Source organism: Oncorhynchus kisutch, linkage group LG5 (assembly GCF_002021735.2).
Source record: "Oncorhynchus kisutch isolate 150728-3 linkage group LG5, Okis_V2, whole genome shotgun sequence".
Lineage (NCBI taxonomy): Eukaryota > Metazoa > Chordata > Actinopteri > Salmoniformes > Salmonidae > Oncorhynchus > Oncorhynchus kisutch.
This window is the reverse complement of record NC_034178.2, coordinates 14,421,166-14,447,202: the sequence shown is the minus strand read 5'-3', so window position 1 is coordinate 14,447,202 and position 26,037 is coordinate 14,421,166. Positions and strand designations below refer to the sequence as shown.

Genomic DNA, 26,037 nt, shown 5'->3' with positions numbered 1-26,037 from the left:
GATGCCCCTCAGTCACGAGCTGCTCCTCAGTTCTGTGGGGTTCTGGGTGAGGACTATTAGGCCATGGTCGGCGGCGAGGGTGGATTATCCCAGGACGCGAAGGGGAGGAACTATGACATTTATGGAGTGGGGTCCACGTCCCGAGCCGGAGCCGCCACCATGGACAGACGCCCACCCGGACCCTCCCTATGGTTTTGAGGTGCGTCCGGGAGTCCGCACCTTGGGGGGGGGGGTTCTGTCACGCCTTGGTCTTAGTATTTTGTGTTTTCTTTAATTATTTGTTCAGGCCAGGGTGTGACATGGGTTATTGTGTTGTCGTATTGGGGGTTTTTGTAGGCATTGGGATTGTGGTTGATTAGGGGTGTGTCAAGTGTAGGCTTGGCTGCCTGAGGCGGTTCTCGATCAGAGTCAGGTGATTCTTGTTGTCTCTGATGGGGAACCGTATTTAGGTAGCCTGAGTTTCACTTTGTATTTCGTGGGTGATTGTTCCTGTCTCTGTGTAGTTTCACCAGATAGGCTGTAATTAGGTTTCACGTTCCGTTTGTTGTTTTTTGTATTTATAAGTTATTTCATGTGTCACTTTTTTCATTAAAGTCATGAGTAACCACTACGCTGCATTTCGGTCCGACTCTCTTTCAACAAACGAAGAACGCCGTTACACTTTGTCGTGACTGGATGTATTGATACGTCATCAAAAGTGTAATGAGTAACTTCACCATGCCCAAAGGGATATGCAATGTATGTTTTTTTAAATGCTTACCCATCTACCAATAGGTGCCCTTCTTTGTGAGGCATTGGAAAACTTCCCTGGTCTTTGTCGTTAAATCTGTGTTTGAAAGTCACTGCTCGGCTGAGGGACCTTACATAAAATTGTATGTGTACAGAGATTAGGTAGTCATTGAAAAATCATGTTTAACACTATTATTGCACACAGAGTGAGTCCATGCAATTTATTATGTGACTTGTTAGGCACATTTTTACTCCTGAACTTATTTAGGCTTGCTATAACAAAGGGGTTAAATACTTAAGACATTTCAGCTTAATTTGTAAAATTGTGTAAAAGCATATTTCCAATTAGACGTTATGGGGTATTGTGTGTAGGCCAGTGCCAGAAAATCAAAATTGTGTCCATTTTAAATTCAGGCTATAGCACAACAAAATGTTAGAAAAGTCAAGGGGTTTGAATACTTTCTGAAGGCACTGTAGACAGTATGCAGAAGTCTACTTTAACAATGTTACTTAACACGTTTGCTTGAGAAACAGTGCACATGCAAAGCTTGGCAACAGAATGACAGTAAAATCTCCCTGTTTTTTTACCTGGCCACATTTTCCAAAAACTCTTAAATATCTACTCTGAATAAAGATTCAAAGATGTCTGCAGAAAAAGTGGCGTGTCAGCTACGATATAACACCTTGAGTATGAAAAAAATTATTTTGCTTATTGAACTACAGTAAGTGAAGTTGACTCAACACCCGGTAACAGAATGAAGGTAACAGAAGACACTAGACAATATTTCTTACACCTACAGAAGGCAAATAGTTTCTGCAAAACGAAGTATAAATTATGATATTAGTATGCAGGGGCCTTTACTTCAAGAATGTGTTTTTATGTATTTCTAATACATTTTAAGACTTCTAGTAGATGATTTCTAATACTCCTTTTCCATTTTTGTAACCAGACATTTTTAAGATGGAAAATGGTTGAAAAATCCATCTATGCCTTCATTTCCCCCAAATATAGAATCTTAGCTTTCACTTCACACCAAATATTATATGCTCTTCTAAACGGCACATGTTGGTGCTCAAATCAAATTTTATTGGTCGAATACACAGATTTGCAGATATTGCAGGTGCAGCAAAATGCTTGTGTTTCTCGCTCCAACCGTGCAGTAATACCTAGCAATGAAAATGTCATTAAGAAACAATACACACGTATTCCAGAAAAATAAATAGAAATTAAGAAATATCAGAAATAACGTCAGAAACTGGAATAATCATTTACATACAGTACCAGTCAAAATTTTGGACACACCTACTCATCCAAGGGTTTTTCTTTATTTTTACTGTTGTCAGATATATGTGTATAGGTGGCAGGGAAGTCAGGCGCAGGAGAGTCAAACGGAGTGTAAAATGGAGTCTTTTAATAAATGTCCAAGTACATGCTCCATAACACTAAATAGAAAAAATTTATATAAACAAATATGGGTACGAAGACCCAACGCGCACCTATACAAAAAACACTACACTGACAATAAACAATCTCTGACAAAGACATGAGGGGAAACAGAGGGTTAAATACACAACAGGTAATGAATGGGATTTAAAACAGGTGTGTGGGAAGACAAGACAAAACCAATGGAAAATGAAAAATGTATCAATGATGGCTAGAAGACCGGTGACGTCGAACGCCGAGCACCGCCCGAACAAGGAGAGGCAACGACTTCGGCAGAAGTCGTGACAACTGTTTTCTACATTGTAGAATAATAGAGAAGACATCAAAACTATGAAATAACACATATGGAATCATGTAGTAACCAAAAATCAAATCAAATCAAAATAGATTTTAGATTCTTCAAAGTAGCCAAGCTTTGCACACTCTTGGCATTCTCTCAACCAGCTTCATGAGGTAGTCACCTGGAATGCATTTCAATTAACAGGTGTGTGTCACGTTGGTATAAAGGGATCGGGAGACAGGCGCAGGAATGCATAATAGTTTTTTTTTATTGACCATAATTACAGTGTGCCATGTAAAGGCACAGGGACGAAGACCAAACAAACACGTATACAAAACACAGGGTTGAAACCCAAACAAAAGAGTGAGGAGTACCTCGAATAAATTGGCCCATTAGGAAGTCCGGGACCCAGTTGCACAGGGAAGGGTTCAGTATTTTATTTTACAATATTTTTCTCAAAATGCATTCATTTTTAATTAGAAAATGCGTTTTTTGGCCGCTTATGGGCGAACATACACACACACACACACACACACACACTGCAGACCGCTGCGGACATCCCTTCCCACACCGTAAAATTTCATGACTACGGATAGATAGCGACATTACTCACGTGCAGCCGGGAAATGCAGTTATAGGTAGGTTAGCTAGGCTACAGTAGAGAGTAATAGTTATTTTGGTTATCAGGCGCAAACTCAATTTTTTTCTAGCCTATGGATATTTCTGGTTGGAATTTTCTTGCGACTTTTTGAACATAATGAGTATTCGTGTTTAAAATAATAACAATATGGCATTTTTAACGCTCATGGCCCACAGAAGAGACAACATGCCCAAATTGTCTCTGTAAAGCAAACTTAGCCTACTAAAATTGTGTGTTTCAGAGAGGAACTACAGGACACAAGTAGCCTGAAAGGCCAGTCATATAGCCTATATATTTCAAGGTCCACAAATGATCAATACACGTTTTGAACAAGTTTATGCTACATCCTTATTTCAGACAGATGACACCAAAACTCTGACCAAGCCTACACGATTCCTGCGCCCTTTTCTCCTGACATCCTCTTTCAACAGACTTCAAGAGCGTCGGATGGAAATACGCACAGAGTAGACTACAGGAAGGAGAACGTCCAGTCGAGTTTGACACAACACCTGAACTACTGCTTGCTTCAGAAACACAGCTGATTTTGGAGTTGATCGAATCCTCTATATGCAACGCTGTCCACCAATGATCTGCAGAATGAATACAATACTTCTGAGTAACTTTGCGAAGTTTATTTTATGCTGGAATGTAATTTACCTACATGTTTACGCACAGGTAAGTAGACTAGACGATTTAGAGTAATATTGTTTGTATTTTTTGTGGAATAATGTTTTGTTACAGGAGCCTACACTGTGTATATAATAAACCACACACATACGGAATTTGCATGACCATTTTACATAGGCTACAAGCAACATGATGCTAGATTATAGACACTGAGTGTACAAAACACTAGGAACAACTGCTCTTTCCACGACAGACTGACCAGGTGAATCCAGGTGAAAGCTATGATCTCTTATTGATGTCAATCAGTGTAGATGAAGGGGAGGAGACAGGTTAATTAACGGGCCATTAAACAAATGAGACATGGATTGTGTATGTGTGCCATTCAGAGGGTGAATGGGCAAGACAACATTTTTAAGTTCCTTTGAACGGGGTATATTATGGTAGTAGGTGCCCGTTTGTGTGTGTCAAGAACTGCAACGCTGTCGGATTTTTTCACGCTAAACAGTTTCCCGTGTGTATCAAAAATGGTCCAACACCGAAAGGACATCCAGCCATGTTGGAGTCAACATGGGCCAGCATCCCTGTGCAACGCTTGTGACACCCTAGTAAAATCCATCTATGCCTTCATTTCCCCCAAATATAGAATCTTAGCTTTCACTTCACACCAAATATTATATGCTCTTCTAAACGGCACATGTTGGTGCTCAAATCAAATTTTATTGGTCGAATACACAGATTTGCAGATATTGCAGGTGCAGCAAAATGCTTGTGTTTCTCGCTCCAACCGTGCAGTAATACCTAGCAATGAAAATGACATTAAGAAACAATACACACGTATTCCAGAAAAATAAATAGAAATTAAGAAATATCAGAAATAACGTCAGAAACTGGAATAATCATTTACATACAGTACCAGTCAAAATTTTGGACACACCTACTCATCCAAGGGTTTTTCTTTATTTTTACTGTTGTCAGATATATGTGTATAGGTGGCAGGGAAGTCAGGCGCAGGAGAGTCAAACGGAGTGTAAAATGGAGTCTTTTAATAAATGTCCAAGTACATGCTCCATAACACTAAATAGAAAAAATTTATATAAACAAATATGGGTACGAAGACCCAACGCGCACCTATACAAAAAACACTACACTGACAATAAACAATCTCTGACAAAGACATGAGGGGAAACAGAGGGTTAAATACACAACAGGTAATGAATGGGATTTAAAACAGGTGTGTGGGAAGACAAGACAAAACCAATGGAAAATGAAAAATGTATCAATGATGGCTAGAAGACCGGTGACGTCGAACGCCGAGCACCGCCCGAACAAGGAGAGGCAACGACTTCGGCAGAAGTCGTGACAACTGTTTTCTACATTGTAGAATAATAGAGAAGACATCAAAACTATGAAATAACACATATGGAATCATGTAGTAACCAAAAATCAAATCAAATCAAAATAGATTTTAGATTCTTCAAAGTAGCCAAGCTTTGCACACTCTTGGCATTCTCTCAACCAGCTTCATGAGGTAGTCACCTGGAATGCATTTCAATTAACAGGTGTGTGTCACGTTGGTATAAAGGGATCGGGAGACAGGCGCAGGAATGCATAATAGTTTTTTTTTATTGACCATAATTACAGTGTGCCATGTAAAGGCACAGGGACGAAGACCAAACAAACACGTATACAAAACACAGGGTTGAAACCCAAACAAAAGAGTGAGGAGTACCTCGAATAAATTGGCCCATTAGGAAGTCCGGGACCCAGTTGCACAGGGAAGGGTTCAGACCCAGGACCCTGAGCTTAGTGATGAGCTCGGAGGGCACTATGGGGTTTAAGACTGAGCTCTAGTCAATGAACAGCATTCTTACATAGGTATTTCTCTTGTCCAGCTGGGATGGGTCAGTGTTTAGTGCAATGACGATTGTGTCGTCCGTAGATCTGTTGGAGCGATCATTAAATTGTAGCGGGTCTTGGGTGCCAGTTAAGGTCTAGGGTGCTCATGGGTCATTTTACATGGTAATGACCACGACAGAGATAGGAATGCAAGGACCGACCATCCATGAGATCAAAATGATAGTTTAAACCATGTTTTGAAGCTATACAGTGTTTAATACATGTTATTGTAGTGACCCGCACAGACAGCTGTGAGTTATGTGTTAGGTTAGTTGGTTGTGTTGTATGTACCAGCACCCAGTGTTCGCAGGGTCCAACATGCCAATCAACCTGCTATCTGCCAATCACGGGAATGTCTGGAATGTTCTGATGCCGGGCATCCTGATGGTTGGCGGAGGGGGGTTGGGCAGGGGGATGGAGCATTGGAAGTTAAGATCAGGTTTAGCCATTGTTCTCTCTCTTAAGTCTGGTCTTCACAAGAGAAGGTCACGGTTATTTTATAGGGTATTCTTCATTTATTTGGCGTGGGCTACGGCCAAACAGTAACCTGTGTGAAGTTGGGTTAATAAACTGTAAACTCAATCCTCTGTCTGGAAAATTGTTCCTTTATGATCTAGTCAGGTTATTGGTTATCTAGTTACCTTATTATTTGGGTTCTGATGGGGTAAAACAGTTGATCTAAGATCACGAGTTATATTCGTCAAGAAACAATGGCTTTATCATTCACTTCAAATTAAAACAATTGATGTAATGCCAATCACAGAGTGTATCTTTAAGATTTCTGAACGCTGTAGCCTGTTCACACAGAAAATCTGACAAACTCTGAGTCTGACCAAGATTAAACATGAACAATATTGCAAACAATATTTTTCTCAAAATGCATTCATTTTTAATTAGAAAATGCGTTTTTTGGCCGCTTATGGGCGAACATACACACACACACACACACACACACACTGCGGACATCCCTTCCCACACCGTAAAATTTCATGACTACGGATAGATAGCGACATTACTCACGTGCAGCCGGGAAATGCAGTTATAGGTAGGTTAGCTAGGCTACAGTAGAGAGTAATAGTTATTTTGGTTATCAGGCGCAAACTCAATTTTTTTCTAGCCTATGGATATTTCTGGTTGGAATTTTCTTGCGACTTTTTGAACATAATGAGTATTCGTGTTTAAAATAATAACAATATGGCATTTTTAACGCTCATGGCCCACAGAAGAGACAACATGCCCAAATTGTCTCTGTAAAGCAAACTTAGCCTACTAAAATTGTGTGTTTCAGAGAGGAACTACAGGACACAAGTAGCCTGAAAGGCCAGTCATATAGCCTATATATTTCAAGGTCCACAAATGATCAATACACGTTTTGAACAAGTTTATGCTACATCCTTATTTCAGACAGATGACACCAAAACTCTGACCAAGCCTACACGATTCCTGCGCCCTTTTCTCCTGACATCCTCTTTCAACAGACTTCAAGAGCGTCGGATGGAAATACGCACAGAGTAGACTACAGGAAGGAGAACGTCCAGTCGAGTTTGACACAACACCTGAACTACTGCTTGCTTCAGAAACACAGCTGATTTTGGAGTTGATCGAATCCTCTATATGCAACGCTGTCCACCAATGATCTGCAGAATGAATACAATACTTCTGAGTAACTTTGCGAAGTTTATTTTATGCTGGAATGTAATTTACCTACATGTTTACGCACAGGTAAGTAGACTAGACGATTTAGAGTAATATTGTTTGTATTTTTTGTGGAATAATGTTTTGTTACAGGAGCCTACACTGTGTATATAATAAACCACACACATACGGAATTTGCATGACCATTTTACATAGGCTACAAGCAACATGATGCTAGATTATAGACACTGAGTGTACAAAACACTAGGAACAACTGCTCTTTCCACGACAGACTGACCAGGTGAATCCAGGTGAAAGCTATGATCTCTTATTGATGTCAATCAGTGTAGATGAAGGGGAGGAGACAGGTTAATTAACGGGCCATTAAACAAATGAGACATGGATTGTGTATGTGTGCCATTCAGAGGGTGAATGGGCAAGACAACATTTTTAAGTTCCTTTGAACGGGGTATATTATGGTAGTAGGTGCCCGTTTGTGTGTGTCAAGAACTGCAACGCTGTCGGATTTTTTCACGCTAAACAGTTTCCCGTGTGTATCAAAAATGGTCCAACACCGAAAGGACATCCAGCCATGTTGGAGTCAACATGGGCCAGCATCCCTGTGCAACGCTTGTGACACCCTAGTAGAGTCCATGCCCCGACGATTTGAGACTGTTCTGGCGGCGAAAGGGGGTGCAAATCAATATTAGGAAGGTGTTAACCCTAATTGCTCCGGATAAGAGCGTCTGCTGAGTTACAGTAAATGTTCCAAAGGTTTTGTACACTCCGTGTATATTAGGGTGTAGGTATGGGGTGAGGGTTAAATGAGAAGGGATGTTAGAAATGCACCATTCAACTAGTAAAACATGTATTATTATGTTTAGGCAGGCTATTGCAAGTCTAGTTGACAAAGTTCTTGGCATAATGCATTTGGTTGCTTTTGTCTTGCATCTACAATCCCCTATATTCCTCTACTCCTATACCCTTTCCTCCCAGACTATCTTTTAAAATACTTCTTCTGTAAATAATGGTAAAACTAAGATGACCCCCCCCCCCCCCCCACACACACACACACATTATGTTTCTTTATATTAGTGCTATTTCATGTGAAAATGTATTCTGTCATGCATATGTTCAGACATGCCCACTTCTGTACTCATCAGTCAATGTTTGCATATTCATTGTTGACTAGTACTCAACATCCACTTTCTCCTTGAATGCATTTAAATGAGGCGGAAGTATGAGCACAGTGCATCAGCGTGTGGCGATTGCTTATTGTGTGCCAAATGTATATGACATCTGTTTTATTTATGAAGTGTGTTATGCTACAGTATATGTCATTGTCAATATGACCTTTTTGATTTTTATCAAAGTTTATATCAAAGCCACTTTACCATTTCTCCTCGTTATGTTTGAGCTCAAAATGACCTCCGGGGTCAAGATTGGGGTGAAGATTTTTCTAGGTGCAGATCTAGGATCAGCTTGCCCTCCCCAATCATACCCTTAACTATTAGCGGGGGGAAATGCTAAACTGACCAAAGATCAGCATCTAAGGGGCAACTTTTTGGAATCAATGCTGCAATCTACTCCTCAGGTTCATCCAGAGGTCGGCCTCACAGCACAGGAGCAGATGTACCTGCTGTATGATGTCAAAGTCGCGTGTCATCAGAACATCTCCACACACAACCCTGCAGGTGGGAAAACACTGACTTACGTACATCATTTTACTCTTTGGGCAGCATAGGTCATTTACAACCTTTTGTTTGTTTGTGTAATCGGTACCCACTAAGCAGATGATTGGTCTACCTCGCTTTAGCAGAGCCCCATTGGCCAGCGTGTTTCCGGGTGGATCCAGACAGACCTTTATGGTAACCGTAGCAGCCCGCCATACTTCAATCCCGTCTGGAGAGACCAAATCCCATAACTTTACGTGTTTTCGTCTCCCGCGTATTGGAAAAGGGGTTTGGGTTTTGAGAGACGGGCAAACACTAGCCTGCTCCACGTCTGCCCACGTTCTCCTAGGCTTCACTCAGTCAGAGGTTGGAGTTGGTGAAAGAGACTGGATGTGGTGCTGTTGCATGTACACTGACAACGCTGAACTCCTTGCATTTCTCACATTGTCAGTCAATGCTCAACATGCGATTTACTGAATTGAGTAATGCTTCATGCAAAAAATTTGTATTCTGATATTTATCCAAATTATTTCTCACCCCCCCCCCCCCCCCCCCCCCCGAATTATTATAATATATTTTTAATTGCGGTAACTTGAGACAACTTTCTATACAGCATGGATGAAAACTACAATTGGCAGAAGTGGTCTTTGGGAAAAATAACTGGGATTATGGCAACCACTAAAAACACTTAATATTCTCATATTCTCTTGAAGAGCGGAGGGAGGCACTTCTTGAAAAGCCTTTATTTACTTGGACTACCACTGCAGTTTGATTAGACAAAGATGACTTAAGATCACAGATATTATGCTGTGTCTCTCCCTAGCCACGGAATCTGTGGGTGCTGAAAGGAGGATTTATTCCATTAATTTGAATCTGTGCCAATTTGCCAGCCCCAACCCTGCGGTTGTTTCTCTTTCTGGCTGCTGCACTCCATGTTATTATCCTCCGTGTGTCCGCCCACATTCTGTAGCAGTGTGAGAGCTGGATAAAAACAAAGCGCTTTGTGTGTTTGATCCAGAATCTACCAGTCGTTAAAACCAGGTGGGAGATTAGAAATGTCAGAACGTAAACAGATATTGGAGCATAATGGATAATTAGTTTGTTTATTGTTTGGTGACAGTCTATAGAGTAAGGAAATCCTGGTTACTTAGAAAAACAGACCAGCTTCTGATACCCATCCAAATTTAGTCATGACAGAAGTCTTATGGTTTCACTGGGAGGCATTATGAAAATACAGTTTGCTATATACTCTGAGAGATGCAGAAATGACTGTAACACTTTATTTTAAGGGTCCATTATAAAACATTTATAAGGCATTTACAAACAGTTTGCCCACCATTTAGTAATCATTATTCCCACGTTTGTAAAGGTTAGTTAGCTAGTTATTCACACACGTGTGTGTGTGTGTGTGTGTGACCTTTTGCCACATTTCAGGCTTCAAACATAAAGATATAAAACTGTATTTTTTTGTGAAGAATCAACAACAAGTGGGACACAATCATGAAGTGGAACGACATTTATTGGATATTTCATCATTAGTCATTTAGGTCAACATTGGATCATTCAGAGATCCTCACTGAACTTCTGGAGAGAGTTTGCTGCACTGAAAGTAAAGGGGCTGAATAATTTTGCACGCCCAATTTTTCAGTTTTTTATTTGTTAAAAAAGTTTGAAATATCCAATAAATGTCGTTCCACTTCATGATTGTGTCCCACTTGTTGTTGATTCTTCACAAACAAATACAGTTTTATATCTTTATGTTTGAAGCCTGAAATGTGGCAAAAGGTCGCAAAGTTCAAGGGGGCCGAATACTTTCGCAAGGCACTGTATATATATATACACACAACATGACCAAAAGTGTGTGGACTTGCTTCCATTCAGCCACAAGAGCATTAGTGATGTCGGGCACTGATGTTGGGCGATTAAGGCCTGGCTTGCAGTCGGAGTTCCAATTAATCCCAAAGGTGTTCAATGGGGTTGAGGTCAGGGCTCTGTGCAGGCCAGTCAAGTTCTTCCACACCGATTTCGACAAACCATTTCCGTATGGACCTCACTTGTCATGCCGGAACAGGAAAAGGCCTTCTCCAAACTGCTCGCCACAAAGTTGGAAATACAGAATCGTCTAGAATGTCATTGTATGTTGTGGCGTTAAGATTTCCCTTCACTGGAACTAAAGGGCCTAGGCCGAATCATGAAAAACAGCCCCAGACCATTATTCCTCCTTCACCAAACTTTACAGTTGTCACTATGGTAGGTAGCGTTCTCCTGGTAGCCGCCAGCTTCGTCCGTCAGACTGCCAGATAGTGAAGTGTGATTCTTCACTCCAGAGAACGTGTTTCAACTGCTTCAGAGTCCAATGGCGGTGAGCTTTACACCACTCCAGCTGACACTTAGCATTGCGCATGTGGATCTTAGGCTTGTTTGCGGCTGCACGAACAGTTCTTGTGCTGACATTGCTTCCAGAGGCAGTTTGGATCTTGGTAGTGAGTGCTGCAACCGAGGACAAATGATCTTTATGCGCTTCAGCACTTGACGGTCCCGTTCTGTGAGCTTGTGTGGCCTACCACTTTGCTGCTGAGCCGTTGTTGCTCTTAGACGTTTCCACTTCACAATATCAGCACTTACAGTTGACCCAGGCAGCTCTAGCAGGGCACAAATTTGACGAACTGACTTGTTGGAAAGGTGGCATCCTATAGTAAGGCCATTCTACTGCAAATGTTTGTCTATGGAGATTGCATGGCTGTGTGCTCGATTTTATACACCTGTCAGCAATGGGTGTTGCTGAAATAGCCAAATCCACTAATTTGAAGGGTTGTCCACATACTTTTGTGTATATGTAGTATATTTCCTTAAACATCCTGTGTGGCGTGCTTATTCTTTTACCAGGTGTAGCTGGAATGTTTACCAATCTATTTGTGAGAAATTACACTGGTCTCTCAACATTTATAAACTATAAATAGTGCTCACTTTAGATTAGGGACTGCAAAAGGACTTTACTAATCATTAGTAAATGGTTTTGTCGTGGAAATTCTTACACAGGGACACCTCAAAGTCAATCTTAAATGAATCATTGTTTTATTGTCAGCACGCTGGGAGGTTCCAACCAATTCAATGCACCATAGTACACATATCAATCAGCAGCTCTCCATGGGCAGACCCAGCAGTTGTCTTATATACGGCTATACGCAGACAAGTCATATTTGCATGATTTAGCATAATTACTTAATCATTACCGTTTTGTTTCATTCATGTGACCGACGAATACCGGTTCCAAACGTGTGACAGATCAATACCCCACGAGGCTTCTTTCTCTCTTAGCTGAGACCTTGAAACTGAGATATCTTTAGTTTGTTCTCAAAACGCGGTCTGGGCGTACTGCCAAATTGCAGCTACTGATAGTGAGGATTTGTACAGTCAGTGTCACGAATCCCGTTTCCTGAGTCTGATATTTGCCAGTGTTCTGTCCTGGAGTGTTTTTTTCCGGCGTCCTGGAACGCACCCTGTCTGGTTGCCGGGCAATGTAGCCAGTTGGGAGTTCTGATTACCCGCACCTGTATCACATCAGCTATCTGCACACCTGGTCCTGATCATCATCTCTCCTCTTCATAAGCCCGGACCTGACAACCATTCCCTGCCGGATCGTTAGCCATGAACAGTATGTTGTGCCATAGTATCAGCCTCAAGTTGGATAGAATTTGTTTTGTTGTTTTGTACGTCTTGCTTGCCTTAAACTTACCTCCGTTTGTTCTGTCTTCAGTTACTCACCCGGATCATTTACCCCATTCCCGCCTGGTCGTCGGAGGATTCCGCTTCCCCATTGGATCCACCTATTTACTCCCATCAACTCACCACCGCTGCCCGCTACGCCACCTGGATATATCTACCCATTCACATTCACTTGTAAATAAATACTCACCTTCTTCCTACTCTCCTTGTCCTGGTCTGCTTCTGGGTTCAATTTTGAAGAAACGTGACAGAACGATCCGGCCAAGGATGAACCCAGCGGACCTGGACTCCGTTTGCCATGCCATTACCCAGCAGGAGAAGATGTTGGGACAACACAACACGGCGCTACACGAGATAGCAGGTTCAATCCGGAACTTATCGGATCGATTTACGAGTATCCAGGATCAGCTCAGGTTGCCGGCGGATCATCCACCACCTGTTTCACCCATATCACCTGCCGATTCGGGAGCAGGTTCCTTCCGTGAGCCCAAGGTTCCGACACCGGAGAAGTATGAGGGAGATCTGGGAGGATGCCGTTCATTTCTTTTACAGTGTGGGTTAGTTTTTGATCTGCAGCCCTACTCTTACGCCACAGATAAGGCTAGGATAGCTTTTGTTATTGAGCTGCTGCGTGGTAGAGCTCTGGAATGGGCTTCAGCTGTTTGGGAACGACGAGACACATGCATGACGTCATACCAGGGTTTCACGGCAGAGATGAGAAAGCTTTTTGACCATCCAGTCCGAGGTAAGGACGCAGCTAAACGTTTGTTCTCTCTTTGCCAAGGAGCTCGCAGTGTGGCAGACTTTGTGATAGAATTCAGGACATTGGCTGTGGAGAGTGGTTGGAATGAGGAATCACTACAAGCGTTTTTTTACCAGGGGTTGTCGGAGCAACTCAAGGACGAGCTGATCTCTTATCCAGAGCCTAGTGACCTAGACAGCTTGGTCACTTTATCTATTCGGGTAGATAATAGAGTCCGAGAGAGAAGGAGGCAGAAGCAGTGGGGTCCATCCAATCAATCAGCAACTCTGTTACCATTCGGTTCAGGAAGTGAACCAGAACGTATTGATCGTTATTCACCACACAGGATTAGTGGAGGGGTCTTGCCACCAGATCCTGAACCAATGCAAGTGGGGAGACACGGGCTAACTAAGGAGGAGCGCCAACGTAGACGTGAGACCAACAGCTGTCTCTACTGTGGTAGCTCAGGACATTACATCTCCGCTTGTCCACAGCACTCGTTAAACTGCCCGGCTCGCTAGTTTTGGGAGGAATTTTAGCGAGCCAGTTTCAACCTCTCAAGAATCCTGTCAGACCCCGTTTTCCAGCGACCCTTATGAATAACGATCAGAGCTTAGAGATGAACGCTTTTATCGATTCAGGTGCCGATGGCAGCTTTATTGATGCCGACTTGGTGGAACAGCTGGGGCTTTCCAAGGAGCAATTGCCGGAAGCCATTGAAGCAACCACTCTGAACGGCAGTAGTCTGGCACGGATCACTATGAGGACTGAACCGGTTAAGATGTTGTTGTCGGGGAATCATTCAGAATTTATCTCCTTCTTCATTCTGTCCTCGCCCCATGTTCCTCTGGTTCTTGGTTACCCCTGGCTAAAGGAACACAATCCCTCGTTTGATTGGGTGACGGGGAAGATAACTAGTTGGAGCATTGATTGTCATGCTAACTGTCTTAGGACTGCCTGTTCTCCTGCCGTTTCCAGTCAGGTCAGTGCCTCTGCTCCTCCTGATTTGTCCCTGGTTCCAGAAACATATCACGAGTTGGGTGAAGTATTCAGTAAACAGAAGGCTCAGTCCCTTCCTCCCCACCGACCTTATGACTGTGCGATTAATCTGTTTCCTGGAGCCGCCTTTCCCAAGGGACGGTTATACAGTATCTCTCGACCTGAACGTGAGGCCTTGGAGACCTACATCAAGGAGTCTCTAGCTGCAAGTCTCATTCGGCCTTCGTCATCACCTCTGGGAGCAGGATTTTTTTTTGTGAGCAAGAAGGACGGCTCTCTTCGACCGTGTATTGATTATCGGGGTTTGAATGATATTACGGTCAAGAACAAGTATCCCCTGCCCTTGATGACCTCGGCTTTCGATTCTTTACAGGGTGCTACGGTTTTTACGAAGCTTGATTTACGTAATGCTTATCATTTGGTTCGGATCAAGGAGGGGGACGAGTGGTTGACTGGGTTCAATACTCCGATGGGACATTTCGAGTACCAGGTGATGCCGTTTGGACTGACCAACGCTCCTGCTGTGTTCCAAAGTATTGTGAATGACGTTCTGAGAGATATGATTGGTATTTTTGTGTTCGTTTACCTGGATGATATCCTCATCTTCTCGAAGGAGCTTTCTAGCCACATTCAGCATGTCAAGCAGGTCCTGCAGCGGTTATTGGAGAACCGTCTGTTCGTGAAGGCTGAGAAGTGCGATTTTCACGCCCACACGACGTCCTTCCTCGGGTACATCATCTCCAGGGGAGAGATCAAGATGGACCAAGAGAAGGTTCGGGCGGTTCGGGATTGGGTCCAGCCCGGTACGAGATTGCAGCTCCAGAGATTCCTGGGGTTTGCGAATTTTTATCTGAGGTTTATCCGTGATTACAGCCGGGTGGCCGTCCCTTTAACTGTACTGACGTCTTGCACCAGAAAGTTCTGTTGGTCTCCTGAGGCAGACCGAGCATTTCGAGATTTGAAGAGCCGATTCACCAACGCCCCGATTCTCTCTCAACCTAACACTTCCCGTCAGTTCGTTGTGGAGGTGGATGCGTCTGATGTGGGGGTGGGCGCCATCCTGTCCCAGCGTAGCTCCACTGACGGTAAACTCCATCCCTGCGCCTTCTACTCTTGTCGTCTTTCTCCAGCTGAAAGAAACTACGATGTGGGTAACCGGGAGCTTCTCGCTGTGAAGCTCGCCTTGGAGGAGTGGCGTCACTGGTTGGAGGGAGCGGAGCAACCGTTTGTGGTCTGGACTGACCACAAGAATCTGGCTTACGTGCAATCAGCTAAACGTCTCAACTCCCGTCAGGCCCGGTGGGCTTTGTTTTTTGGACGCTTCAATTTTTCCCTGACGTTCCGACCTGGGTCGAAGAACGGGAAGGCGGACGCCCTGTCCCGGATGTTCTCCAAGACGGAGGAGAGTGGGGCCAAGACTGAGACGATTCTTCCCCAGAACGTTGTCGTGGGAGCCGTTACATGGAGGATTGAGGAGGAGGTGATGGCGGCTCTTCGGACATAGCCCGGGCCCGATAACGGTCCCCCGGCCGGTTGTTCGTGTCTGAGTCGGTTCGTTCTGCTGTCCTTCAGTGGTCCCACGCCAGCAAGATAGCTTGTCACCCTGGTGTTGCTCGGACTATGGCGTTACTGCGCAGACGATTTTGGTGGCCTGCCATGGGAGAAGATACCCGGAGGTTTGTTGCCGCTTGTCCTGTTTGTGCGCAGAATAAGAGTACCAATCGGGCCAGCTCTGGGCTTCTTCACCCCTTACCTATTCCCCGGCGACCTTGGTCGCATCTGGCCCTGGATTTTGTCACGGGGTTGCCCTCTTCTGTTGGTAACACGGTTATTCTGACCATTGTGGATAGATTCAGCAAGTTTGCCCACTTTGTTCCCCTCTCCAAGCTGCCTTCTGCCACTGAGACGTCCGAGATCCTGGTTAGGGAGGTGTTCAGGGTCCACGGGTTGCCCTGTGACATTGTTTCTGACCGTGGTCCTCAGTTTACCTCTGCTGTCTGGAAGTCCTTCTGTTTGGCCATTGGAGCTACAGTCAGTCTCACATCTGGATTTCACCCCCAATCTAATGGTCAGGCGGAGAGAGCCAACCAGAAGATGGAGTCCACGCTGCGCTGTCTTGTTTCCTCTGATCCCACCTCTTGGTCCTCTCAATTACCCTGGGTCGAGTATGCTCATAATACTCTCCCTTCATCTGCCACTGGGATGTCTCCCTTCCAGTGCCTGTACGGTTACCAACCTCCCTTGTTTCCTTCTCAGGAGCGGGATCTCTCGGTTCCTTCTGTCCAGACCCATATTCGTCGTTGCCACCGCACCTGGCATCGGGCCAGGAAGGCCCTCCTTAAGGTTTCTGACCGGTATCAGATCCAGGCGAATCGTCGCCGTATTCCTGCCCCCGCTTATACCATTGGAGATAAGGTTTGGTTGGCTACACGGGATCTTCCTCTACGGACTGAGTCGAGGAAACTGTCACCGAAGTTCATTGGTCCGTTTGTAGTGGAGAAGATCATTAATCCTGTTGTGGTCCGACTCAAGTTGCCTGCTACACTAAGAGTACATCCCACCTTTCATGTCTCCTGCCTCAAGCCGGTTCTCCTCAGTCCTCTGTTGCCCCCTCCTCCTCGGATGAAGGTGGTCCTGTCTACACAGTGCGCCGCATCATGGACTCCAGACGGCGGGGTCGAGGGTTCCAGTATTTAGTGGATTGGGAAGGATATGGTCCTGAGGAGAGGAGTTGGATTCCTCGGCGTCAGATCCTTGACGATGACCTGCTTCGTGACTTTTACCGCCTCCACCCTGGCGCTCCGGGTAGTCCGCCCGGTGGCGTTCGTCGGAGGGGGGGTACTGTCACGAATCCCGTTTCCTGAGTCTGATATTTGCCCGTGTTCTGTCCTGGAGTGTTTTTTTCCGGCGTCCTGGAACGCACCCTGTCTGGTTGCCGGGCAATGTAGCCAGTTGGGAGTTCTGATTACCCGCACCTGTATCACATCAGCTATCTGCACACCTGGTCCTGATCATCATCTCTCCTCTTCATAAGCCCGGACCTGACAACCATTCCCTGCCGGATCGTTAGCCATGAACAGTATGTTGTGCCATAATATCAGCCTCAAGTTGGATAGAATTTGTTTTGTTGTTTTGTACGTCTTGCTTGCCTTAAACTTACCTCCGTTTGTTCTGTCTTCAGTTACTCACCCGGATCATTTACCCCATTCCCGCCTGGTCGTCGGAGGATTCCGCTTCCCCATTGGATCCACCTATTTACTCCCATCAACTCACCACCGCTGCCCGCTACGCCACCTGGATATATCTACCCATTCACATTCACTTGTAAATAAATACTCACCTTCTTCCTACTCTCCTTGTCCTGGTCTGCTTCTGGGTTCAATTTTGAAGAAACGTGACAGTCAGCCACTTGCATGAACACAGAAATTGGTTCTTAGAACAGCACATGAATAAAAGACAGACATTTGTTATAAGAAAAGCACAAACATAAAAATTCCCATTACAGTTTAGAAATGTGAGTAATGATTAATAAATGGTGGACACACCATTTTTATAAATGCTGAATAAATGGTTTATTTTGGACCCTAAAAATGTTACCGAAATCACATCAATGAAACCACTTATTGGCTAAATGATATTCTGCCTTTCATAGGAGTAAAATAAATAAAAAAATTACAAACATTATATTACCCCACTTCCCCTCAATCAGTGGTGTATTTGTCTGTTGTATTTGGTTTTTCCAGATAATTTAACCCAGATCTAAATGATAACAGATAATTCTGTTCCCCTATAAGACTGTGTTCCCTTTGCCCCATTTAAAATTGAAATCTGTGATTGGTTCATTCCATTTGAGTCTTTAAATGTAGGATATATAGCAATTATATAGCTTTGATTCCGAGAATGTTCCTTTTAAGGCAATGGCCCAATTCTAATCATTACTGCCCGGTGATCTCTCGTTCAACCATCAATACGGGCTAAGATCACTCACGCACCTGATCTCAGTTGCATCCATCATTAGCCATCCTATTACCTCTCTCTCGGTGTTATCAAAGGTCGGAGTTCACTTCAAGCCTGCAAATTGAGCAGACTAAGGACGGATGTATCTACAGCATTTGAGAATCATTCTGTACACCTGAAATAAAGTATTTCCTCATTTACCAGGACAAATATACAGTGGCAATTTTCCCGATACATTTTATGTACTGAAAACCCATGAGTAAAAACATGTTTTTTTGTTTATAATTTATTTAGTCCATTAATTATAACTTGGTTTAATACAGTAGGCCTATGGACATTTTCAAGAGGAAAATCAGATATTGAAGTTGAATTCACCGATTTTGAGCGCATCATGCCAAAATTTCATAAAGTAGATGTCTCAACTGTTGACTCATTTATACTCGCTTATTTGTCCTATTCAGTCTGAAGGCCTTGTTTATCACACGTGCTAGCCTATTGGCCACGTTATGACTGACTTGTGATCACTGTCCTTGCTAGTTTGATTGTATTGACATTCCCAGCCTTAGTTAGTCATCTGTTTTTGTTCAAAATATTGGGTCATTGAAACTGAAACATCCCAAATGGGTGGAGGAAACAAACAATGTACCAGACCATCTGTGATTTACAACCAGGTACATTTATTTGTGGTTCCAAAAATATTGCTATTTGTAAATTATATTAATCATGCATTGAACTGCGTCCATTTATTCTGCCAACAATGCCTTACTTTCTACTTCATGGAATTTTGAGTCAAATAGAACCTATTTTTAAAACTTCATGAAATTGGTTTTGAAGTATAAACTGGGAATTTGATCTTTTTGACTGATATTATCATTGTCGGTTTCATGTCTTCAACGTAGTTTAAAAAAATGTCAGTTCCACCTTTAAGGTACAGTGCCTTGCGAAAGTATTCGGCCCCCTTGAACTTTGCGACCTTTTGCCACATTTCAGGCTTCAAACATAAAGATATAAAACTGTATTTTTTTGTGAAGAATCAACAACAAGTGGGACACAATCATGAAGTGGAACGACATTTATTGGATATTTCAAACTTTTTTAACAAATCAAAAACTGAAAAATTGGGCGTGCAAAATTATTCAGCCCCTTTACTTTCAGTGCAGCAAACTCTCTCCAGAAGTTCAGTGAGGATCTCTGAATGATCCAATGTTGACCTAAATGACTAATGATGATAAATACAATCCACCTGTGTGCAATCAAGTCTCCGTATAAATGCACCTGCACTGTGATAGTCTCAGAGGTCCGTTAAAAGCGCAGAGAGCATCATGAAGAACAAGGAACACACCAGGCAGGTCCGAGATACTGTTGTGAAGAAGTTTAAAGCCGGATTTGGATACAAAAAGATTTCCCAAGCTTTAAACATCCCAAGGAGCACTTTGTAAGCGATAATATTGAAATGGAAGGAGTATCAGACCACTGCAAATCTACCAAGACCGCTGGTCAGCGCTGGTCAGATGAAACCAAAATCAGATTCAAATTCAGTTTTTGATTTGTTAAAAAAGTTTGAAATATCCAATAAATGTCGTTCCACTTCATGATTGTGTCCCACTTGTTGTTGATTCTTCACAAAAAATACAGTTTTATATCTTTATGTTTGAAGCCTGAAATGTGGCAAAAGGTCGCAAAGTTCAAGGGGGCCGAATACTTTCGCAAGGCACTGTATTTCAGTGTCTGCACATGGGACCCACCTGGCAAGTGATCCCAAACCCCAATATGGCACATTTCCTGTCTGTCAGTTTAAATTAATACAACGTGCTTTGATGTCTCAAATGATAATGTGACTCAACCCAGCTATAATCAGATCCAATTTGGCTCTGAGATAATGAAGTATGACATCATACGCATAGGAAGGCTACTGCAGCTGAGACACTGAAATATACAAATATCTACTATTTAGACCTGGATTGCAATTAGGGTTGGAAACCTTCCGGTAAATTTCCGGGGGGTTTCTGGGAATTTTCCATGGGAAGTTAAGCCCGGGAATTTGGGGAACTTTACTTAAATTCATCAAAAAAGTTAGCTTATAACAGTGAACCTTTTTTGTGGGAAGCACATAAGGCAATTCTAGGTTGTATGGCATATGTTGGTTAAACTATCCCCAATTCAATGGAATTACAACCCTTTGCATGCACAGTGCATTCTTCCATCACATGTACAGCTGATTCTCAAAATCTTGCACAAGTATGAGATGCTATTGAGCCCACACTACTACACTGTCTGAGCCAGGGACTACATGCTTTCTGGTAAGTTTAGATTACAATACTGGGTGGGGTGAATATATTTTATATTACATAATTTTTTTGTTAACTATTAAATTGTAGCCTACAACAAGGTGTGTTTAAATAATTTTTTAACTTGTAAACAATTTCTGCTAGTTAGTTTTTGCTACCATGTGGGGTTTAGCTTGCTTGATCCTGTTAACTGAGGAGTGTTAATTCACCTGTTTCCATACATGTTTCATTTAAAAACATTTGTCTTAAAAGGAGTTGTTTAATCTAACTGCTTAACTATTTATCTGTACATGGAATTGTATTTGTTTTGTTTTTTTACTCTTTTTTTCCTAAGCTTTACAGGAAAATGCCACGGGCACTATCTGATGTGTGGAGACATTTCACTGCAGCTAATGTAGAAGGAAAAGCTGTGTACATTTGCAAATACTGTGCCAAATCATATGTGAAGAATACAACAAAGATGCAGAATCATCTGGTCAAGTGCATAAAGTTCCCTCAGCGCTCACAACAAGCATCCTCTGACAAAAGTCCCTCTACTTCTATTCGAGTTGAAAATTCTGAATTAGACCTTATCAATAGCAACAGTTCATGGTCCTACTGGAATCTGAAGTATTTTTTTTACTCAATAGAGGAACGTAGTCAGAGAAATGCTGATGAATGTCTTGCTCGAGCTGTGTATGAAAGTGGTTCACCTCTGATGCTCACAGGCAATATGTATTGGAAGAGATTTATGAATGTTCTTCGCCCAGCATACACCCCTCCAACCAGACATGCTTTGTCTACTCATTTGCTATATGCAGAGTTCAAGTGAAGGTCAAGCAAATCATAGAGAAAGCAGACTGTATTGCAATCATCTCTGATGGGTGGTCGAATGTTCATGGGAAAGGAATAATTAACTACATCATCTCCACCCCTCAACCAGTATTCTACAAGAGCACAGACACCAGGGACAACATACACACCCATCTGTACATTGTAGATGAGCTGAAGGAAGTCATCAATGACCTTGGACCACAGAAGGTATTTGCACTGGTGACAGACAATGCTGTGACCATGAAGGCTGCTTGGTCTAAAGTGGAGTCTTAACCTCACATCACACCAATTCGCTGTGCTGCTCATGCATTGAATCTGCTCCTCAAGGACATCATGGCACTGAAAACAATGTATACACTCTACAAGAGAGCCAAGGAAATGGTTAGGTATGTGAAGGGTCATCAAGTTATAGCAGCAATCTACCTCACCAAGCAAAGTGAGAAGAATAAGAGCACCACATTGAAGCTGCCCAGCAACACCCATTGGGGTGGTGTTGTCATCATGTTTGACAGTCTCCTGGAGAGGAAGGAGTCTCTCCAAGAAATGGCCATATCACAGTCTGCCGATATGGACAGCCCCATCAAGAGGATCCTCCAGGATGATCTATTTTTGGAGAGAGTGGTAAGCAGCCTGAAACTCCTGAAACCTACAGCAGTAGCCATTGCACAGATTGAGGGAGACAAAGCGATCCTGTCTGATGTTCAGACTCTGCTTGTAGATGTAAGAAGAAATTCGTACTGCCATGCCCACTATACTGTTGCTCCAAGCAGAGGAAACTGCAGTTCTGAAATACATCACAAAGCATGAAGACTTCTGCCTGAAGCCCATACAAGCCACAGCATACATGTTGTACCCCAAGTATGCTGGCAAGAGCATCCTGTCTGGTCCAGAGATCAACAAGGCCTATGGTGTCATCACTACTGTGTCTCGTCACCTTAGCCTGGATGGGGGCAAGGTTCTTGGCAGTCTGGCGAAGTACACTTCCAAACAAGGGCTTTGGGATGAAGATGCAATATGGCAGTCATGCCAATATATCTCATCAGCCACCTGGTAGAAGAGACTTTGTGGATCTGAGGCTCTGTCACCTGTTGCCTCAATCATCCTCCAAATCCCACCAACATCAGCCGCCTCAGAGCACAACTGGTCCTTGTTTGGGAACGCACCCACCAAAGCACGCAAGAAGCTGACCAATACAAGGGTTGAGAAATTGGGGGCCATCCTGGCAAATTTGAGGCTTTTTGAGCCTGACGACGAGCTATCCTCAACAAGGTTGGAAAGTGACCGTGAAGATGAGGTGGACATTGAGGTCCGGGGAGAAGACATGGAAGCATGAGAGGAAGACAACCAAAGCTTTAGTTTCTAGTTTCATTTTACAGATGTATATTGAAAATGTTTTTGGGAGATGCGATGGCTCATTGGGGATCATTCAATATTCCCTTTCTTTTGTTGTTCAGTGAAATCATCCCATGTGAAGAGGCAACTCATTTAATTAAAGTTCAATTCGTAACTAAATTGTTTTTATTTCTATTTGAAGGATTGAATCATTTGCAATTGTCTACGTATGATAAGGTAAAGGGTTAATGTTTCTGTCTCCATATACGGTAAATATATCCAATGCAAAAAACATCTACATTTAAATGATATTGATATTAATTCCCATATATTCCCGTTAATTCCCACTGAAAGTTTCCACCTCTGAACATTCCTGAAAATGTGCAACCCTAATTGCAATCATAAGATTTATTAATTTATTTAAATCTATTTACTTCTTATTTTTTCTCTTAGTCTCAGCTTGCATCCCAAATGGCACTAAAGGTAGTGCACTATAAAGGGAATAGGGTGCCATTTGTGACACACTCCCACCCTAGTCACTTGTTTCACTGAACCATCAGGAGGGCTAGCTGACAAAAGACGACAACCTATTACTCCTAGTGCTCTCCCACTAGCCTACTCATCTGGTGGACAGATGGTGTGTGTGTGTATATATAGCTGTAATGACTATGAGCAATGTTTTTCCACTTGTCGCTAATGAGTGACTCATAAGCTTTGTCTTTCCATCTCACACTCTCATCATGGAATATAGATTAATATTAGAAATGTGTTTAATCAAGGGAGCGGAGGTTTAAATATACATAGTGGGAGAAAGAGTTTTTGTCCATGGAGCCGATATGTAGTACATTTATCCTTCTTCAGCTTGTTTCATTGATGATGTGGACTGAGTGCACACTGCTGGATATTTGCCCTTTCTTAAATTGAGTGGATCAATGTCCAGTGTCTGCAAGATCACCAGCACTTACCATTGACAGGCACAAAAGCAACAAGTCAATGAAACCTTTCAATGATAATGCCTTGAGTTCAATAGCAATGATTTCTTTTAAGTTCAGATTTATCCTAAGGGAGTGGCAATGATATTTGGCCTGGGAGCCTCCGTTCCTTTGATGACGATACCCTCTAACACAATGTCCAAATAATGTCACTTATGAAAATAAAAGCCTAAAATATCTACATCACATATATTGATGTTTGTAATTGTGAAGATTTTAGGTTTTATAAAAACCTCGGTTTTTTTCTGTTCACTTCCACGTCCAGACAAGTGCTTGCTGATTACTCATTGGACCATATATGAATGTTCTGGGAGCCTAAACCTACAGTTTAAATAAGTCAATTTATCACAGGCAATTAAGTCACTAAGTTGAGAGCCAGTGAGAAGGTCTGTGAGAGGGGTTTGTTCATGCAGGAACAGTCATGTACAGTATTGGTTTTTACATAAGAGTGTAAAATAACAGGAAGGATAAACCAATATCATAATATGCCTTCCAGATATCGATATCAAACACAAATAAACATATCACAATATGAATTGCTCATATCGGTATCAAGTGAAATCTACATCATATTTAATTCAGTATTGGTGCCCACCACTTATATTACCTAACTCCCCTTTCCCACTATGTATCCAGATGACCTTTGTGCCCCTGGCTGGGATGGTCTGATCTGTTGGCCTCAGGGATCCCCCGGAGCGCTAACCAAGGTCCCCTGCCCCAGCTACATCTACGACTTCAACCATCAAGGTATTGGGGTACAGATAGGCTATACTCATGGGGCCATATTTATTAAGTGTTTGCACTGGGTGCAAAGTTTGCACTTTTTTTGGGGGGGGGGGGGGGATGTACACTGAGTATACAGGACATTTTAAGAACACCCGCTCTTTCCATGACACTACCAGGTGAATCCAGGTGAAGGCTTTGATCCCTTCTTTATGTAACTTGTTAAATCCACTTCAATCAGTGTAGATGAGGAGGGAGGAGACAGGTTAAATAAAGATTTAAGCCTTGGGACAATTGAGACCTGGATTGTGTATGTGTGCCATTGTGAGGGTGAAATGGGCAAGACAAAAAAAATGTAATTGCCTTTGAACGGGGTATGGTAGTAGTTGCCAGGCGCACCAGTTTGTGTCAAGAACTGCGACGCTGCTGGGTTGTTCAAGCTCAACCGTATCCCCGGGGGGAACAGAGGCGGGGTGACCCACTTTGTTGTTGTTTGAAATGAGGATTCTAGCTTCAATGTTTTACTTCTGAGCTGGTGCAAACCCTTAGTAAATCGGGCCCATGGTAACAATTGAATATACAGAATACCGTTTTAACTGCAGTACCATTGTGTTAAAACCCTGTGTGTTGCATTATGTGGTCATTATATGGAGAGAAGCAATGTACATGTAATGGATTTGACGTATTGAATGGTTTGATGAGCATGAAAACGATGTAAACCATATCCCGTGGCCATCTCAGTCACCAGACTTCAACCCAAATGAACACTTATGGGAGATTCTAAATCAAATCAAATTTTATTTGTCACATACACATGGTTAGCAGATGTTAATGCGAGTGTAGCGAAATGCTTGGAGCGGTGCCAGAGACCACGCTTTCTACCACCATCAACAAAACACAATTATAGAATTTCTCATTGAAGAATGGTGTCGCATCCCTCATATAGAGTTCCAGTCACTTGCAGAATCCACTCCAAGGTGCGTTGAAGCTGTTCTGGCTCGTGGCGGCCCAACACCCTATTAAGACACTTTATGTTGGTGTTTCCTTTGTTTTGGCAGTTAACTGTATGCTGCAATGTTAATGACCAGACTGTGTGTGTGTGTGTGTGTGTGTGTGTGTGTGTGTGTGTGTGTGTGTGTGTGTGTGTGTGTGTGTGTGTGTGTGTGTGTGTGTGTGTGTGTGTGGTGTCTGTGCCTGTGTCTGTGTGTATGTCCAGGTCATGCATACAGGAAGTGTGATGTCAACGGTTCCTGGGTTTCTGTGGAGGGGTTGAACCGAACATGGTCCAATTATTCCGACTGCTTAAAATTCCTTTTACCTGGTCAAGAGGAGGAAAAGGTAATCCCAATCACCACTTCAGTCACACCTAAGACTCCAATTAACATGGTTGTGGTTGCAGACTTGACTCATGACAATGCTTGAGTTGCTCTGACTCATGCTAACAGCGGAGCTACACTGGGGCGTCGGGAGCACAGGCAGCTAGCATAGAAGCTAAAAACCAAACCTTTTTCCCGGCGTAAACAGTGAAGCAGGCCTATAAC

The 26,037-nt window shown here is 43.0% G+C and overlaps 1 protein-coding gene across 1 annotated transcript in view; it reads left to right on the top strand.

The window, feature by feature from the left end:
• Positions 1-7,023: 7,023 nt before the first annotated feature.
• LOC109890448 (parathyroid hormone 2 receptor-like) overlaps positions 7,024-26,037 on the top strand; it is a 44,947-nt gene continuing 25,933 nt past the window's right edge. The window contains exons 1-4 of the mRNA XM_031824552.1: positions 7,024-7,338; positions 8,846-8,945; positions 24,410-24,520; positions 25,713-25,834. Coding sequence (XP_031680412.1) covers positions 7,231-7,338; positions 8,846-8,945; positions 24,410-24,520; positions 25,713-25,834 — 441 coding nt within the window. The 5' untranslated portion in view covers positions 7,024-7,230. The remainder of the gene's footprint in view (positions 7,339-8,845; positions 8,946-24,409; positions 24,521-25,712; positions 25,835-26,037) is intronic.